This window comes from Sciurus carolinensis, chromosome X, assembly GCF_902686445.1.
Source record: "Sciurus carolinensis chromosome X, mSciCar1.2, whole genome shotgun sequence".
NCBI lineage: Eukaryota > Metazoa > Chordata > Mammalia > Rodentia > Sciuridae > Sciurus > Sciurus carolinensis.
The window spans coordinates 1374049-1392046 of NC_062232.1; the positions used below are offsets into that span (position 1 = coordinate 1374049).

At 55.3% G+C, this 17998-nt stretch overlaps 1 protein-coding gene across 4 annotated transcripts in view; it reads left to right on the forward strand.

The window, feature by feature from the left end:
- Positions 1-11112: 11112 nt before the first annotated feature.
- The window catches only part of Xg (Xg glycoprotein (Xg blood group)), a 38223-nt gene continuing 31337 nt past the window's right edge, over positions 11113-17998 (forward strand). Inside the window, exon 1 of one of the 4 annotated variants that reach the window (XM_047536009.1) lies at positions 11113-11476. In XM_047536009.1, the coding sequence (XP_047391965.1) occupies positions 11413-11476 (64 nt within the window). In that variant the 5' untranslated portion in view covers positions 11113-11412. The remainder of the gene's footprint in view (positions 11477-17998) is intronic. The other 3 variants (XM_047536010.1, XM_047536007.1, XM_047536008.1) reach the window with 3 other exon arrangements.

Genomic DNA, 17998 nt, shown 5'->3' on the forward strand with positions numbered 1-17998 from the left:
CGTGGTCCGCGGCCGCAGCAGGGTGACGCGGGCCGCCAGAGACGCCTTCGCAAGACCAGCTGGGGAGGGCAGAGGCCGCCGTGTGTGCGGGGAGCCGGCCGGCCTCGCCCCCGGGACTCCGTCCCAGACCCAAGGTGCCGCAGACCCGTGTTGCCAACGACGAGCAAGCGTGACATCCCCTTGCGGACTTGTCTCGCGTCCCTGGGGTTCCCGGGGATGTGAGAGGCTGACCCTTCGCGAGTCCCCATCATCCCAACCTGGACCCTGTCAGCTACCTGGACGCTGGAACTCGGGGCGGAGGACCAGCCATGTGCACCCAGTGGACGTCGGAGCGGAGCTGACCCTTCCCGCCACCAGTGGCCCGCCCGCCCCCGTCGCCTGCACGCCCCTAGGGCGGGTTGGGGTGTTGCTCTGTAGTTTTCTCCAACTAATAAAATGAAATTGGGAACCACGGACGGCTACTGCTGCCCCTCGCCACCAGGTGGGAACGCGTGGGAGCCGCAGGACAGACAGGTGGTCACCCTGGGTGTGCACCTGATTGGCCGTTTGCTCTCTGCACCCCTTTCCTCTCCATCGGCCACGTGGGCACGGGTACTCCCCTGCACTCAGATGCTCCCCTGCACCCAGATGCTCCCCGGCAGCCAGATATTCCTGGACAGCCAGACACTACCTTGTGTCCAGGTACTACTCCCCTGCACCCAGATGCTCCCAGGCAACCAGGTACTCCTGGACAGCCAGATGCTACCTTGTGCCCAGATACTCCCCTGCAGCCAGATTCTCCCAGGTAGTCAGATACTTCTCTGAATCCAGGTATGCCCCTAAATCCAGATACTTCTCTGGATGCAGCTATATGCCTACATATCTTGTCACTCCTTTGCATCTAGATAGCCCTTTGCACCAAGATCATCCCCTGCAGCCAGATTCTCCTGTAGCCACATACTACTCTGCACCTGGGTATCTCTACATACCTTGGTACTCTCGTGCAGCCAGATACTCAGGCAGCTAGGTATTTCCACACAGATTGATATTCTTCTGCACCCAGGTATCCCTACACACGTTGATATTCCCCTGCGCCCAGACGCTTCTCTGAATCTAGGTAGGCATCCAGATACTCTCCTCCATCCAGATGCTCCTCCACATAGAGGAACTGCCCTTCATCCAGATACTCCTTGTATGCCGGCACACTTAGGCACCCAGATTCTCCCCTGCTCCCTGCTGCTCCTCCCATCCAGACACTCCTTGGCATGGAGATCTTTTCTTGTGTCCAGATACTCCCTGGTACCCAGATGCTCTGCTGGGTGGATTTGCTCGCCCTTTCTGTAGTGTGTGCAAAGTCAGACCCCTCGGACGTGGGGTCTGGCTGAACATGGGGTGGACCTGCTTTGTGGCCAAGATTGTCCTCAACATACACCTTCTTGCAGAGCTGCAGTCTCTGAAAACCTTCCCTTCCCCGCGGTAAGTGCGGACTTTTCCACGATGAGAAGCGTCTCCTCCAGGGTGGCTCACCCATGCCCAGGCTTCCAAATGCCTGCTCTTGTACCCAGATGCACCCCTGCACCCAGATACTCCTCTGCACCCAGATACTTCCCTGCACTCAGATACTCCCCTGCCCCCAGATGCTCCCCTGCATTCCAAGAGTGACGGGTGACCCTCATCTTGCAGCTTCCTACCAGCAGGAAACGAGCCTGTCTTCCTGTGGCGGCCGGGGGAGTGAACAGGAAGCTCTGGGCTTGCCCGGCCCACAGAGGCGGCTCCGTGGTGGTGGGGCTTCCTGTCCCCACGAACCGTGGCAGCTGCTGCACTCAGGGAAGCTGGGGTTCCCGGGTAGCTCCCTGCCCACAGGCCTGGGGGCGGGCGCCACACCTGCGGCGTCCCCTGACGTGGGGAAGTGGTGGCTGGAGTTGTCCTCTGGAGCTCTAGGTCTTTGCTCAGGGACTGCCTGCCCTTGGTGGGTGTCTCCCCATCCTCCCCCACTGGTGAGGTCGGGCCCTCCCCACGCGGGGACCCCTGACCCAAGGGACAGGTGTGGGGCTCCTGCAGGTGCTGGTGAGCAGTCGGTGGCCGAGCCTGAACGCACTGGACTCACCCCCTCCCTCTGGGCTGCAGTTGCTCTGTGATTTACCATGTGGTTCCGTCCTGCTCAGTCACTGCACCCAGATGCTCCCCTGCACCCAGATGCTCCCCTGCATCCAGATGCTCCCCTGTACCCAGATACTCCTCTGCACCCAGATACTACCCTACATCCAGATATTATCCTGCACCCAGATACTCCCTTGCACCCAGATACTCCTCTGTACCTAGATGCTCCCCTGCATCCAGATGCTCCTCTGTGTCCAGATACTCCCCTGAATCCAGATGCTCCTCTACACCCAGACACTCCTCTGCACCCAGATGCTCCCCTGCATTCAGATGCTCCCCTGAACCCAGATACTCCCTACATCTAGATATTATCCTGCACCCAGATACTCCTCTGCACCCAGATACTCCTCTGTACCTAGATGTTCCCCTGCATCCAGATATTCTGCACCTAGATACTGCCCTGCACCCAGATACTCCTCTGCCCCAGACACTCCTCTGCACCCAATACTCTTCCCCAGGTACTCTCCTGCATCCAGATACTCCTCTGCACCCAGATAATCTTCCCCAGATACTTCCCTGCATCCAGATACTCCTCAACCTCCAGATATTCCCATGCACCCAGACACTCCTCTGCCCCCACATATGCCTCTGCCCCCAGATGCTCCTCTGCACCCCGATACTCTTCAGCAACCAGGTGCTCCCCAGCAGCCAGAAATGATCAAGAAGTGGGAACTATCATAAGATGGACATGGTTGGCTACACCTGTTTGGGAACTTGGGAGGCCCACAGGAGAGTGGGCGTGTCCCTGGGCTGGACGGCATGGCTGTCGGCGCCACGCCCCCCACCTCCTGTATCACGTGAGTCGTCCCCCCACCCCACCCCCCGCTGTGGTATCGCCAGCCCAGAAGGAAAGTCAAACTTCGAGGTTCAAAATGCTGTTTCCACTGAGGGTGCTTCGCTTTGGCGCCAAGGTACCGGGGTAAATCTCACCTGCAACCCGCAGCATAAGGGAGGACCGTGTGCGCTGGGTGTTCCGGGTCCGTGAGGCCGGGAGAGAGGCTGAGGGCCTCGGGTTGTGCGGACCGCTAATCGCGGCACTCCACGGAGAGGCGCCCCAGGCCTCAGATGCACCCCCAACGCCTCCTCCAGCAACAACAGGAAAAACGTGTATTTTTGCAGCGCATCAATGGTGGCTCGCAGAGGACTCTGTCTTTTCAAGAAGTAGGTCGACCGGGCTCGTACTTGTGCAGCGTGAATGCCGGTCTCCGTCGAAGGTCCCTTTAACCTTCGCATTGGCATAAAAGTATGTCTGGCCTTATCAAAGGTCAGCTTTTCATTTGTTTGTTCATTTGTTTGTTTTTGTACCAGGGATTGATCCAGGGGCGCTTAACCACTGAGCCACACCCCCAGCCCTTTTGATTTTGTATTTTGAGACAGGGTCTCGCTAAGTTGCTAAGGTTGGCCTCCAACTTGCGATCCTCCTGCCTCAGCCTCCCGAGCCGCTGGGATAACAAGCATGCACCACCGCGCTTGGCTAAAGGATAAAAAGATGTCAAACATGTGACTCATGGGGTCATTGAATATCTGGACAAAAGCAAGCATGAGCGTTCCTTATTTTGCAACTTGTACGTAAAGTTCTCAACAGTCTAGAGAGGAGGAGACTTTTTATTTAAGAGCTAGCATGAGATGTGAGAAAATATTATATGAATTTCCCAAATAATAGCATGACTTAATCTCTCCTCAGGAGCTCTTGGCATTGGAGATAATCTTAACTTCTTAAAGACCAAGTCCACCTTCTCTGGGATTTTCTCTGATTTATTCTGCAAGTATTTACAGAACTTTTTGTATATACTGGATGCTCTTGGTGAGCAAAAAGACCCTCTCTCTCGTTCTTTCCAGCAGCCAGAAGCCTGGTAGCAAGCCTGTTAAGCCGTGGCCCAGAATTTCCTACCACGAAGCTACAACTGTGAACACCCCTGGAAGTTCACTATGGCGAACCCATATGTATCTGTGGGCACATTGTGATGAACCTCTGGCTTTGTTAGGCCAAAAGGCGTGTGAGACCTGTTTATGGACGTTGCCAAATCGTTCCATAGACGCCCAGCAAATTTGCAGTACCTCAAAGGATTTCCTTGTGGATCTGAAAACTTTCGTGATTAGCAACGTCTTCGGTGGAAAACAATATCCAGTCAACTGTCTCACCTTTTCACATTTGTCTTAGGAAGGAGGTTGTGCGTTAAAAAGTAATTAGCATACGGTGACTGGAAACCGAATACACCCTGTGTTCAGGTGCGTATGCCTTCAGCTTCTTTTATTGATTTATGGGAACTCTTTACATATTAAAGACAGGTCCCTTGGGTTGTAACATGGATTAGCAAATGTAATTTTTTTAAACTTTAGTCTTTGAAATCTTTAACTTCTATTTTTCTTCTCATTCTACTTTTTATATGGAGTGAAGAGAAGAGTTTCATGTGTACCAAGTTTATTTTTCCTTATAGGATAATTCCATCATCCCAAACCATTTAGTGAACCATCTATTTTTTCCCTCACGGATTTGAAATACAGTTTACATCAGCCACCACATTCTTAGACTTCCCAGCAGTGCGGCAAAGATATTTCTGTAATTTCTCAGCCCTCACGAATCACTCTACTTAGAAGGGAGATCAAGCTACATGATATTAATTATTATAGACTGACAAATTTTAATATCAAATGGAACTAAACACTTTCCCCATTAGGCTTTTTGGAATTTTCTTGTCTTGTCTTTACTGTTAATTTAGTTTATTTTAGTACCAGGGATGGAATCCAGCTGTGTTCAACCACAGAGCCACCTCCCCAGCCCTTTTGATTTTTTATTTTGAGACAGGGTCTTGCTAAATTGCTTAGGGCCTCGCTAAGTTGCTGAGGCTGGCCTCCAACTTGCAGTCCTCCTGCCTCAGCCTCCAGAGCAGCTACAATCACAGGTGTGAATCACCATGCCCAGCAGGGTTTAATTTTTATATCTGAGAATCGGGTTGCTCTTTCTAAGAAAAAAAATCCCGGGAGTGTTTCTATCAGGAGAGCATTAAATGAAGAGACTAATTGAAGCATCTTTGTAATCTGCAGACTCTCTGCGTAGAAAGTTCTCTCCTTTTACGCGACTTCTTTCATATCCCTCCATTGCATTTTGTCTGTCTTTTTCACCCTGATTTGTGGTTTTATTTTGTATAGAAGAATGACTGATTCCTGTTCACTTCCATGGCTTGATGATCTCCTGCGTTCCCTTGCACGTGTATGAACACACACGCACACACGCGCACACACACGCACACACACACACGGGATAGATGGGAATCCCCTGCCTCAAGCGTGATCATTTATCTGCAGTGCCGGGAGCTGAGGTCTCTTTCGTTCTCTCTCCAGCCTCTTATCGGAAAGACGGGTGCCCCCCATCCACAGTTTTACTTTCTGAAGTTTTGATTGATACCTGCCATCAACCACGACCCCAAATGCTCAGATGGAACATTCCAGAAATAAATAATTTGCAAGCTTTAAAATGGGAGCCGCTCAGTCCTGTGAAGAGATCTGGCTCCCTGGTGCCTGGGAGGAATGGCCGCTCTGTCCAGTGTGTCGCCGCGGTGTGCGCTACCCGCCTGCGACTCGCTAAGGAGCCACCTAGGTTCTCAGATTCGGGCTACTATTAATCTAATGAAGAAGAGCTCCCGTGCTCCAAGTCATGAGGCCAGCAATTCCAAGCTCCGATTCCAGGGCCCTTCAATGACATCTGCCCTGCACCCAGCCGGCCCGTGGAGCCAGGGACCAGAGCAGAGCCCGGGCGATTCAAGGGAGACCCAAATGCGCGCTCCGGGGCTTCATGCAGAAGGGCTCCCCGGCTCTGCTGTAATCATGGAAAATGCTTCATGCAGCGGGTGCCACGTTACCCTGGGTGGGCACGCTAGCGACTCGCTTGCCTTCTCTCTTCTGCAAGGATTTCTCACGTCAGCATTTCACCTCGTGGTCGCTGCTGCTTGGGGCGAACTTGTCTTAAAATGGGGCTGAATTCCGCTTACAGCAGAACGGACCACCTCACGCTGAGCAGCGCCACGGAGCAGCTGTGCCCTGGCTGGGCTGCAAACTCCACTTCCATCAGGTTCCAAGGAATTTTCGTCACCCCACAAGGAGACCCTGGCCCCAGTCAGCAGCCATGCCTTGTATTTATTTCCACAAATGGCGTCAAAGCTACAGGGATTTGTTCTCTCCCCGTTCTGAGGACCAGGAGTCTGAAGGTGTGCACTGGATGTCAGGCAAGTTTTCTCTGCTGTGACTGAAATACTTTGAAGCACAGCTTAGAGGAGGAGAAGTTGATTTGGGGCTCATGGTTTCAGACGTTCAGTCCACGGTGGGCGACTCCATGGCTCTGGCCCAAGGTGAGGCAGAACAAAATGGCGGAAGGGCCTGGAGGAGGAGAGCAGCTCAGGACGTGGCACCAGGAAGCAGAGGGAGCTCTGCTCACCAGGGACCAGATCTAAACCCCATGAAGCCAGGGACAGGATATAGTCCCCAAGGAGCCAGGAACAGGATATAGTCCCCAAGGAGCCAGGGACAGGATATAGTCCCCAAGGAGCCAGGGACAGGATATAGTCCCCAAGGAGCCAGGGACAGGATACAGTCCCCAGGGAGCCAGGGACAGGATATAGTCCCCAAGGAGCCAGGGACAGGATATAGTCCCCAGGAGCCAGGGACAGGATATAGTCCCCAAGGAGCCAGGGACGGGATATAGTCCCCAAGGAGCCAGGGACAGGATATAGTCCCCAAGGAGCCAGGGACAGGATATAGTCCCCAGGAGCCAGGGACAGGATATAGTCCCCAGGAGCCGGGGACAGGATATAGTCGCCAGGAAGCCAGGGACAGGACATAGTCCCCAGGGAGCCAGGGACAGGACATAGTCCCCAGGGAGCCAGGGACAGGACATAGTCCCCAGGGAGCCAGGGACAGGATATAGTCCCCAAGGAGCCAGGGACAGGATATAGTCCCCAAGGAACCAGGAACAGGATATAGTCCCCAGGGAGCCAGGGACAGGATATAGTCCCCAAGGAGCCAGGGACAGGATACAGTCCCCAAGGAGCCAGGGACGGAATATAGTCCCCAAGGAGCCAGGGACAGGATACAGTCCCCAAGGAGCCAGGGACAGGATATAGTCCCCAAGGAGCCAGGGACAGGATATAGTCCCCAAGGCCCACCCCCAGTGACCCAGCCCCTCCCTCTGCAGCCTACATCCCGCCTACCTGGAGGGACCCCCGGGCAGTCCAGTCAGACCAGGATGGACTGCGGAGGTGACGGCTCTCAGGGTCCCGTCACCTCACCTCTGAGCCTTCCTGCAGGATCAGGAGCTTTGGGACGGCCTCTCGCCTCCGATCGGCAGCGGGCAGGCCTGGTCCCCAGGCGGTGGGAGCCTCCGGCCGCGCCTCCGCGTGCTTCTGCTGGCTGCCATCGCTCCTCCTGTCTCTGGGCTCACCCGTGCACGACCCCGAGCGCTGCGTTCACGTGCCGGTAGCTTCCCTGTGCGCCTGCTCTGTGCTTGTGCCTCTGTCGGAAGAGCCGCGGTCCCGCAGGACTAGGGTCCTGCCCTCCTGCCCCGCGACGGATCCCCTCTTCAGGGATCTCCTCTCCAGAGACGGGCAGATCCAGAGGTCCTGGGACGGGGACGCGGCCCCCAACAGCGCCCTTCCTCTCCTCCTCCTGCCCCCGGAAAGCGACCCTTCTGCCTCCCGTCGGTGCGGGTGAGCATATTCCGGGCGTCTTAGAGAAACAGAGCCCAGCACGTGAGTCCACTGGTGCCTGGTGTCCCCCACCGATCACTGGGTGCTCCGGGTCCATCCACGAGAGGAAAGTTCCATGAAGAGGAGGGAGGGGACAGGGTCACCTGTGAGCTACAGGTGCAGGAAGCCCTCCCTTCGGTCCCCAGCCCACCGTACCCCAGAAGTCCTGTCCCACCCAGGTGGAGCAGCCCCAGTTCAAAACGCCCAAGTCCGTGGGTCTCCAAAACCTGCAGGTGTGGAGAGCTGACGAGCTCGGAACTTGCAAGCCTCCACACCTGCACACACACACACACACACACACACACACACACAGACACACCCAAATCCATAGGGAAAATGACTCACGACTACTGGAAAATAAGATGCAGCCCGGGACCGAGAGATGGGGCCCGGCCTCCTTTGCAGGGAGACCTGGAAGGCCTCGGGGGCCACGGAGAGTCTCTCTTTACGGTGTCTACCTACTGCATTTCTTTTTTCGTAGGAAGGATTAAAAGTGAAGCGACAGAGGGAAGCATTTGCCAAAGTCGAACCTGAAACCCGGGGCTGTTGATTTCCATCCGGGGCAGCCAGGGTGCTGGGCAGTCCATGAGTCCAATCTCAGCTCGGGCACGTGCTTCACCCGCAGAAATGACAGGCCACGATCATAAAGCCATCACCTTTTATGAGAACGCGGTACCTGCCGTCAATCTCTTCCTCTTCACCGCCGTCTGGTGGCTCCCAGAAAGCTCCGCTTTTGCTAGAGAATCGTCTTCAGAGAGAATTCCTGCTTCCCTTCTTTCCGTGGCAGGCCACTCTGTCAGGGAGAATTGAAAGGCGCTTTGTTCCGCTGCCGTCCACCCCTCAGCCAGAAATATCACATTTTGTCCAAATCCAAATCTTCTTGGGAAATAAAAGGAAAAAAAAAAAACTTAAAAACAAAACTCTGCATGTAATTATAATGTCACGAACGTGATGTGTCATTTGTCTTCTCGCTCTGACAGTAGTTTGGTGAGACCTGTCCTTGTGCGGGTAGGACTGGGACTCTCTTCGGTAGCAGGAGAAAACTCCTTTTGCTGCTTCCGGACATTTTTCTTTGTTTCGAGGAAAGGGAGTCGTACGAGCGCTCTGCTGCTGCTGTAACAAGTGACCACACGCAGGCGTGGGATCCCCCGCTAAGCCGTATTGCTCTGCCTGGTCATCAGACGCCCAGGAGGCCGGGCTTCCTTTCCAGGGATCATCCCCGGGAAGGATCAGATGGGCTGAACCTGGCTTTCAGTAACTCCTCTTCCTCTGTGTTCCACTCTTCCAAGCTCATTCTGCTGCAGAACCAGAAGAGACACGAATAGAAAGAAGCTCGGGCTGGGTTTCCTGCAAAAGTGGTTACTTGTCCCCAGGTCTCCCCAAGGATTTTCAAATCCTTGGATGCTCAAATCCCTCCTGTGCAATGACACAGTATTTGCATGTGACTTACCCGTGTTCTCCTGCATATTTTAAATCGTCTCCAGATGACTCATCATACCTAACGCAATGTGAACACTGGGTGAATGTTTATTGTATTGCATGGTTTAGGGAAGAATAATGATAAAGTTTGCACATGTTCAGGACAGATGCAAATTTTTAAAAAAGTTTTCCACCTGAGGTTGCTTGAACCCATACGGACCTCCACTGTATTCCAGTTTGGCTTGGGACCTCGACAACCCGTAATATCAAAGTGGGTAAAAATCCGTAGAGGTTGGTACAAATCCGTGCTCTGTTCTGAGGTCCTGCGAAGCAACGGATCTCTGTCAGTCCTCCCACGGCGTTTGAATCTACCCCACCTCCAGTCCCTCCTTGGCTGAATGGAGAGAAGGAAATTTCCAGAATGCAGGAGACACCCTGGGATGCTCGCTTGACGCTCCTTGGTCGCCATCTCTCTGTGCTATAGGAGACGGGCAGAGAGTCCAGATGTGTTCTTAGTCAGCTTTGTGTCACTGAGACCAAAACACCAGGCAGGAACAACCTGGGGGAGGATTTCTTTTGACTCCTGGTTTCAGGGGATTCAACTCAGCAATATGGCGGAAGGGTGTGATGGGGGAAAGCTGCTCATGGCAGCAAAGAGAGAGAGAGAGACAGAACGGGAGGAAGAGGGAAAGAAAGGAGAGAGAGAGAGTGTGTGCGTGAGGACCAGGGACAGGACACAGTCTCAGGATGTCACTCCTCCTCCAGCCACGCCACCCGCCTGCCATTTCCACCAGTCTCCATTGTCATCAGCAACCCACCGAGCGGAGCAAGGCAGCCCATTATGGGACTGGCCGTGCAGCCCAATCCGTTCACGTCTGACACCGTGGACAGTGTGACACACAGACCTTCCGGGTCATTCTCCTAGAATCGGTCAGACGGAGGTCCCAGGGGGTTCGGACTGCCGTAGTTAAGTACTGTTGTCTGGGTGACTTTGATGTCTCACGGTCCTGAAGGCCACAAGTCCCAGGTCAGGAGGGAAGGACCCTAATCAGGGTCAGCGCCGAGGCCGGGCTATAATACACGCAGAGTCTGGGAGAGGTTTTAAAGCTACCGCCTTGATTTCAAGACCGTAGGACATTTCCAGAGCACCTTCTTACTGTGTCCCCAGATGGAAGGGGCTGCCTCAGTCCTGGGCCCTTGAGTACAGAAATGGCGCCTGCAGGAACGGGCCCCCACAGTGGACCTGGCTGCCCTTCTCTCTATCCATTCTTTACCACCAGCCTGGGGTCACCAGACTCTTCAGAAGACATTGTGATACCGGCTGTGTCCAGAATCTCCCAGGTACCCCGAGGCCTCCCTGTGCATGCCCAGCCTCCAAAATTACTAAGCTCCCAACCCGCATTCACGGTGCTTACCAACACACATCGTTGTGTTCTCCATTACGCACGCTCCACAGATACGTGTGGAGTGTTTGTTGATTGACTCCGTGAACGTATCCAATAAGGCAGGCCCCCGAATTTACAAAGCTGGGCTTCTGACTCCCTCTAATGGCTCCCGGCTGCTCGTTCTGCTGCCCACGAAGATCACGGAGGCTCAAGGGGTTTCTTTACGGTCGCAGGGTTGGGGGATCGCCAAGGCCACGCCCCCACCTGCTGTGCACGCACGCGCAGGCCTTTGCTTAGGAGCAGCGCGGGGTCTCGGTGCCAGAGAGATCTCAGCAAAGGGCAGGTGCGGGCTGCAACCTCCAGGGCGCAGGAGCTGGTGCATTCGGAGCAGGTGTGCAGGATGCTCCTGGGCACGTGGTACCGCCCCGTCTCCCCGTGGCCTGCGCAGGTGCCGATTGGCTGGGGCAGCCAGGAGAAGCTGGCCCGCGGCGTCCCGGTGCGTGTGGGCACTCGTCCTACGAGCTCCGCGCGGCCGAGTTTGGAATCTGAGCTCCGAGCCCCCTTGGGCTTTTGGCAGAGGCAACGGTTCGCTGGACTCATATTTTCCACGCACACACATCGCTCTCTTCCTGCCAAGCTGGGGAAAGCAGAAGTCAACAAGGCAGGGCGGGGTGGCCGGATATCACAGCTGGGACAGCGTGGGACGCAGCTCCCGCGGACCGCGGCCAGCCATGGAGACCCGGCGGGGGCTGCCCTGGATCCTGCTGCTGCTGTGCGCTCTGACGCGCGCCCGAGGTGAGCACTTGGCACAGGGCGATCGCGCTGGGTCCTTCGCTCCTGCAAGTTGGGATCCTACGAAGAGTGCGTGCCGGGTTTTACTAGGAACAGCCAAAGCGGGCTGTCTCCCAGACTCTGGGATCTGATGGGGCATCTGATTGTGGAGGTACCCCGGGAAGGACTTACTGTGGACCTCGGAATTGACCCGAGTGTCCTTCCAGAGAATAAGGGGCCAAGCGGGGGATTGTAAAGAGTGAAGAGCCGCGTTCAAGAATGAAAAGGCTTCATGGAGCCGTGTCTGGGCTGGCGTTTCTCGTTCAGCCTGTTTAGGGACGGGGTGTTATTAAGACAGGAGCTGGGTGCTTATGGGCGGGGGAGATGCCGGGGGCAGATGCTGGTGTCCGGAGCCCTGGAACTTCAAGGAGACACCTGCCCAACCCGAGGCCACCTTTAGATCTCACCTCCGTGGGCACCGTGGTCTAATGACAGGACTTTTAAATCTAGAGTTCCTGGTTTCAATTTTAGGGTCGCGGTGAATTTGTAGACGGTACAGAGATGGGGCATACACAGCCCGCCGTCCCCTCACATCCAAACAGATACAGTGAAAATACTGGGAAAAAGTAGCTGAGTCTGTACTGAGCAGATGGAGCGTTTGTACCTAGTCACGGTTTCCTAAAGAGTAAAGTGGAACTAGGATTTCAGCCTGTGCGTTGAATTAGAGACCCTGAGTCCTGTGGATGCAGCTGAGAGTCTACACTGCGTTGTGCCAGGGTTATTTGCAAACACTTACCTGGTTGCGTATGAGGGACTGAGCACTGCCGCCTTTTGAGACCCACCCAAGTCCTGGAAGGAGCCCCCGGCAGAGACCAAGAAGGACCGTTTCCAATATTTCATTTTTTAAAAAAGAATAATTGGCAGTCTAATTCCTTGGCCTGAATTTTTGTTGAAAATGAAGGCACTGCTTGACAGCAAGGCATTGATTGACAAGTCACCTCTCTGCCTGCCGTCCGTCTGTCTATCCGTCATGAGCTCAGCTAACCAACATTTCTGACAAGAGAAAACAGAGTTAGTGATCTTTACGACTTGCTGTCTGTGGTGAGTTAGTTTAGGGGTGGCACACACGGAGTGTCCGTGCACTTGCTGGTTCTCCGTGGGCTCTGGGACAGGCTCCAAGATTGACAGATGGATACGCAGATCCCCCAAGGGGTTTGTGTATTTGCCCTGGAGAAGGGTCTTCCTAACGGGCAGGGGGTTGCTTCTGAGGAGACGAGAATCTTCTACAACCAGGGAGGATGTAGATTTTGCAGACACAGCATCACTAAGTGACTGGCTTTAAAATAGCTAGCGTGGTCGGTGAGCGGCAAGGAGGCCCGGCAAACCCCCTTCTGTCAATCAATGCCGTAATTCCGGGGTATTCTCTCCTTTCCCTTCTGCTGCCTCTCGCACCATGGCGGTGCCTGAGTCTCAGTCTTAAAGACTCTCCTAATACAGAACCTCGTCCTCCCAAAATCAAAACGGTCCTTGCTCTTACCCTGGAGGAGATGTGAAGGGGCACAAGAAAGAAAGGGAGGTGTGGACCAGGGAGCTGGGTCCTGGGTGGTCAGCGCAACGCCTGGACAAGCGGCTGGAGATGCAGCCGGCTCACTCGATTCCCAGAAGCGTGCTGCGCGTCTTGGTGACGGGTGGCCACGGAGCCCTCGAACGTGCGCAGGTCATTACTGCAATGATCGGATTTCTCTCGGGCAAAACCAGACAACGGTGCGGTAGCCGTGTCCCTGAAAACCCGGGGTTCCAGGCTGGCGGGTGGCCTGGCCGTCCCCTCTGTTGGATTAGTGTCCAGGGGGCTGAACGCGGGAGGGTAAACCTGCTCTTCCAAAGAAAAGCTGCAAAATATGAGGCCCGGAAATGGGAATCCCAAATGGCAGAGCAGGGTGTGTGGTCCGTGGACATCATACCTCTCTGCCTGCCGTCTGTCTATCTGTCCACCTACCTTTCTATCTTCTATCCTTCCATCCAGCTGCCCATCTGACCTCTCTACCTACCATCTATCCATCCATCCATCCTTCCTATCTGTCCATCTATCTAGCCATCTACCTCTCACCTACTCGTCCATCCATCTTATCTATTTGTCTATCTGTCTACCTTTCTATCATCTATCCATCAATCCACCCACCCAACCACTGACCTATCCATATATTCTAATTATCTATCTTCTACCATCTATTCATTCATCTCTCATCTTATCTGCCTATCATCCATCATTCATCCAATTTATTTCTCCATCTATCATCTGTTTATCCATCCATCCATCTTGTCTATCCATTCGTCATCCATCCATTCATCCATCCATCCATCATCCATTCATCTGTACAACCATTCAGTCCATCCATCCACCCACCCAATAATCTATTTATCCATCTATTCTAATCATCTATGTACCATTTATTCATTCATCTCTCATCTTCTCTACCTACCTATCATCCATCCATCCATCTTATCTATCTTTGTTCATCCATCCATCTCATCTACCCATCCATCCACTCACCCTCCACTACCTGCCTACATCCACTCATCTACTCTTATGATCTCTCTCCATCCATCCACCCTTCCTTCCTTCCCTCATCTCCCATCCATCCATCCATCCATCCATCCATGTCACCTACTCATCCATCCACTCACCCTCCCATCTACTCTTATGATCTCTCCATCCATCCACCCTTCCTTCCTTCCCTCATCTCCCATCCGTCCGTCCATCCATCCATCCATCCATGTCACCTACTCATCCATCCACTCACCCTCCCATCTACTCTTATGATCTCTCTCCATCCATCCCCCCCTTTCTTCCTTCCCTCATCTCCCATCCATCCATCCATCCACCCACCCACAACATGGCGGGCTTCCACATTCAGATCCAGAGCCGTTGTGCATCATCTCCTGATCCAACGTGACGAAGAGTCTGTGCCTGTCGGCATAGAGCTGCTTTCCTGTATCCACACTGCAAAAAAGAAAAGAAAGAGGAACCGTTCCAAGTGCTTCCCGGTTCCCGACAGCGGCGCCTACGTTTTCGGAGCACGTCCTGTGTTCGTCCACCTTCTGTTGACAGGACGGACCTCTGAGGCCGGGCACTTTAGAAAGAAGAGAGGATTCTTGAGCTCAGACTCGAGAGGCTGAAGGTGGGGCCAGCCGGCTCTGGTTCTGGTGAGGTCGCCCGGGGCCGCGTCTCCGGGAGGACGGAGGACGGTGGCGCCGGAGGCTGCACGGGTCCTACCGACCTCCTCGGGGTGGGCTGCAGGGTCCAGAGGAGGCCGGGCAGATGCCGGGCGGGCGGGTGTGTGTGCAGAAGTGCTTTCAGCCTGGGTTGTGGTGCGGTTGGTGAGCATGGTGGCATGGTGGCCTTTGCACCAACCCCTCCTTCCTGCCCGGGGCTTTGCTCGGGTGTGGATCTGTCGGGACGGACCTGTTCGGGGGCGACTCCTTTCAGTTCCGACAGCCTGCAGGGCTCGGAGGGTCTGCTAGGGGTGCACACGCAGCCTCCGGGGAGACTTCACCCGCCGGTCTGTCCTGTGTTGATGCTCAGCCTCCGCTGTGCAGAGGGTCAGCAGCACAGAGCTGGCCCCATGTCTCACTGCGGGACCCCACCTGGCAGAGCTCTGGCCGCAGAGGCGGTGGGCCAGGAGTCCAGGAGACCGCGTGTTCAAGGGCACCCAGGTTGGCGTCCAGCCTCCCTCGGAGACATGATGACCGAGGGCCCGGCCTCTGCTTTAACTTCAGGCACCGTCTCAGGGAGGCAGCCTCTCTGGGGTCCCAAATGCTTGGTGCAGCGCATTCGGGTCCCACGTGCTGTCTCCCAGGCAGGGGTGCTGGGGCTAGCCGTTCTCAAACACCGAGGATGGCTCACCAGGGACCAGAGACCTGTGCCACCAGTAGGGGCGGGACAGCTCCTGGTGTCTGGGGTGGAGGCCAGGATGCTGGAGGATGTGCTGCAGAGCAGCTGAGGGGCCCCTGCAAACGCTAACAGGCCACAGCATTTAGCCCAGCTCCTGTGGTTAATGTCCGTGATGCAGGCTGAGAAGCTGTACACCACAGGTCCTCGCGGTCAGCCTGTCATCTACCACCCTCCCTCCCTGCCTACATATCCATCCACCCATCCATCCATAGGTCCATCCTTCCATCCATCCATCCACCCATCCACCCACCCATCCACCCATCCACCCATCCATCCATCCATCCATCCATCCATCCATCCATTCATCCACCCACCCATCCACCCATCCATCCATCCATCCATCCATCCATCCACCCATCCATCCACCCACCCACCCATCCACCCACCCACCCGTCCATCCACCCACCCATCCATCCATCCACCCATCCATCCATAGGTCCATCTACCCACCTACCCAACCATCCACCCATCCACCCATCCATCCATCCATCCATCCACCCATCCATCCACCCACCCATCCACCCACCCACCCGTCCATCCACCCACCCATCCATCCATCCACCCATCCATCCATAGGTCCATCTACCCACCTACCCACCCATCCACCCACCCACCCATCCATCCATCCATCCACCCAACCATCCATCCATCCACCCAACCATCCACCCATCCATCCACCCACCCATCCATCCATCCACCCACCCATCCATCCATCCACCCATCCACCCACCTACCCACCCATCCACCCATCCACCCATCCATCCATCCATCCACCCATCCACCCACCTACCCACCCATCCACCCACCCACCCATCCATCCATCCATCCACCCAACCATCCATCCATCCACCCATCCATCCACCCATCCACCCAACCATCCATCCATCCACCCAACCATCCACCCATCCATCCACCCACCCATCCATCCACCCACCCATCCATCCACCCACCCATCCATCCATCCACCCATCCACCCACCTACCCACCCATCCACCCATCCACCCATCCATCCATCCACCCAACCATCCACCCATCCATCCATCCATCCATCCATCCATCCACCCACCCATCCATCCACCCACCCATCCATCCACCCACCCACCCATCCATCCACCCATCCACCCATCCATTCATCCACCCACCCACCCATCCATCGACCCATCTACCCACCCATCCACCCATCCATCCATTCATCCATCCACCCATCCACCCATCTATCCATCCATCCATCCATCCACCCATCCATCTACCCATTCATCCATCCATCCACCCATCCACCCATCTATCCATCTATCCATCCATCCATCCATCCATCCATCCATCCATCCACCCATCTACCCATCCATCTATCCACCCATCCACCCATCCTCCCATCCATCCACTCATCCACCCATCCATCCACCTACCCACCCATCCACCCATCCACCCATCCATCCATCTACCCATCATCCATCCATCCACCCACCCATCCATCCATCCATCCATCCATCTGTCCACCCATCCACCCATCCATCCACCCACCCACCCACCCATCCATCTATCCATCCATCCGTCCATCCATCCACCTACCCATCCACTCGTCTGTCTCTCCTATGTATCTTTTCTCTCTTATCTATTACCCATCATGCATCTTTTCATGAACCACCTACCATCGATATTTGTATCTACCATATATCTTTCCTCTACCCATCTATCACCCAGGTTCCTATCATCTACATATCATCTATTTAATCCATGAATCCATCCATGACGTGAACACCAGTGGTTCTCAGCAGAGGGAGGACTCTGACTCAGCAGACACTTGATAATGTCTGGAGACAAATTGACTTGTCACACCCTGGGTGAGGCTGCTCCTGGCACCTGGTGTGTGGAGCCCAGAGAGGCTGCTCCACAGCCTGCAGTGCACAGCACAGCCCAGCACAGAGAACCTCCAGTCCCAGATGCCACAGTGCAGAGAAAACCTGCAGGATAGAGTCTCTGTCTGTCATCTGTCCATTCAGTTGTCATCTATCTGTCTATCTATCTATCTATCATCTACCAATTCTGTCTAGGTGGCTGTCACAACCTGGGCGGGGTTGCTCCTGGCTCCTGGTGTGTGCAGCCCAGAGAGGCTGCTCCACAGCCTGCAGTGCACAGCACAGCCCAGAAGGAGACCCCCAGCCCTGAATGCCAGTGTTGGAGGATCGGCGTGTGGGCAGCTTCTAACCAGGGAGGGGAGAGGCCGAGACTCGCACTCTTCACCCGGCAGAGCAGGCGGGCGACCACTGGGCTGGCGGGGTGGATGTGTGGCTCTCGCGGGTCCCCCAGGAAGGCCGCCTCCGCGTAGGGAACACCCGGGCTGGAGGCCCTGGGCCTCCTCATCCCAGCACACTGAGCGGGGGCGCCTGCGCGTCCCCACGTGTGTCTGCGTCCCTTGCAGTTGCGGGTCTGGGGCTGTCGAGAGCCTTGCGCTGCCTGCGTCCCTCCATCCACGCGGCAGGCCGGGCGGCCGAGTCGGGCTGACCCGGTTGTTCAGAAACCTGCCACGTCTGCAGAGAGCACCGGACGCCTGCAAGCCCTTTCCTCCATCGGCACAGTGACCTGTCTGGAGGGAG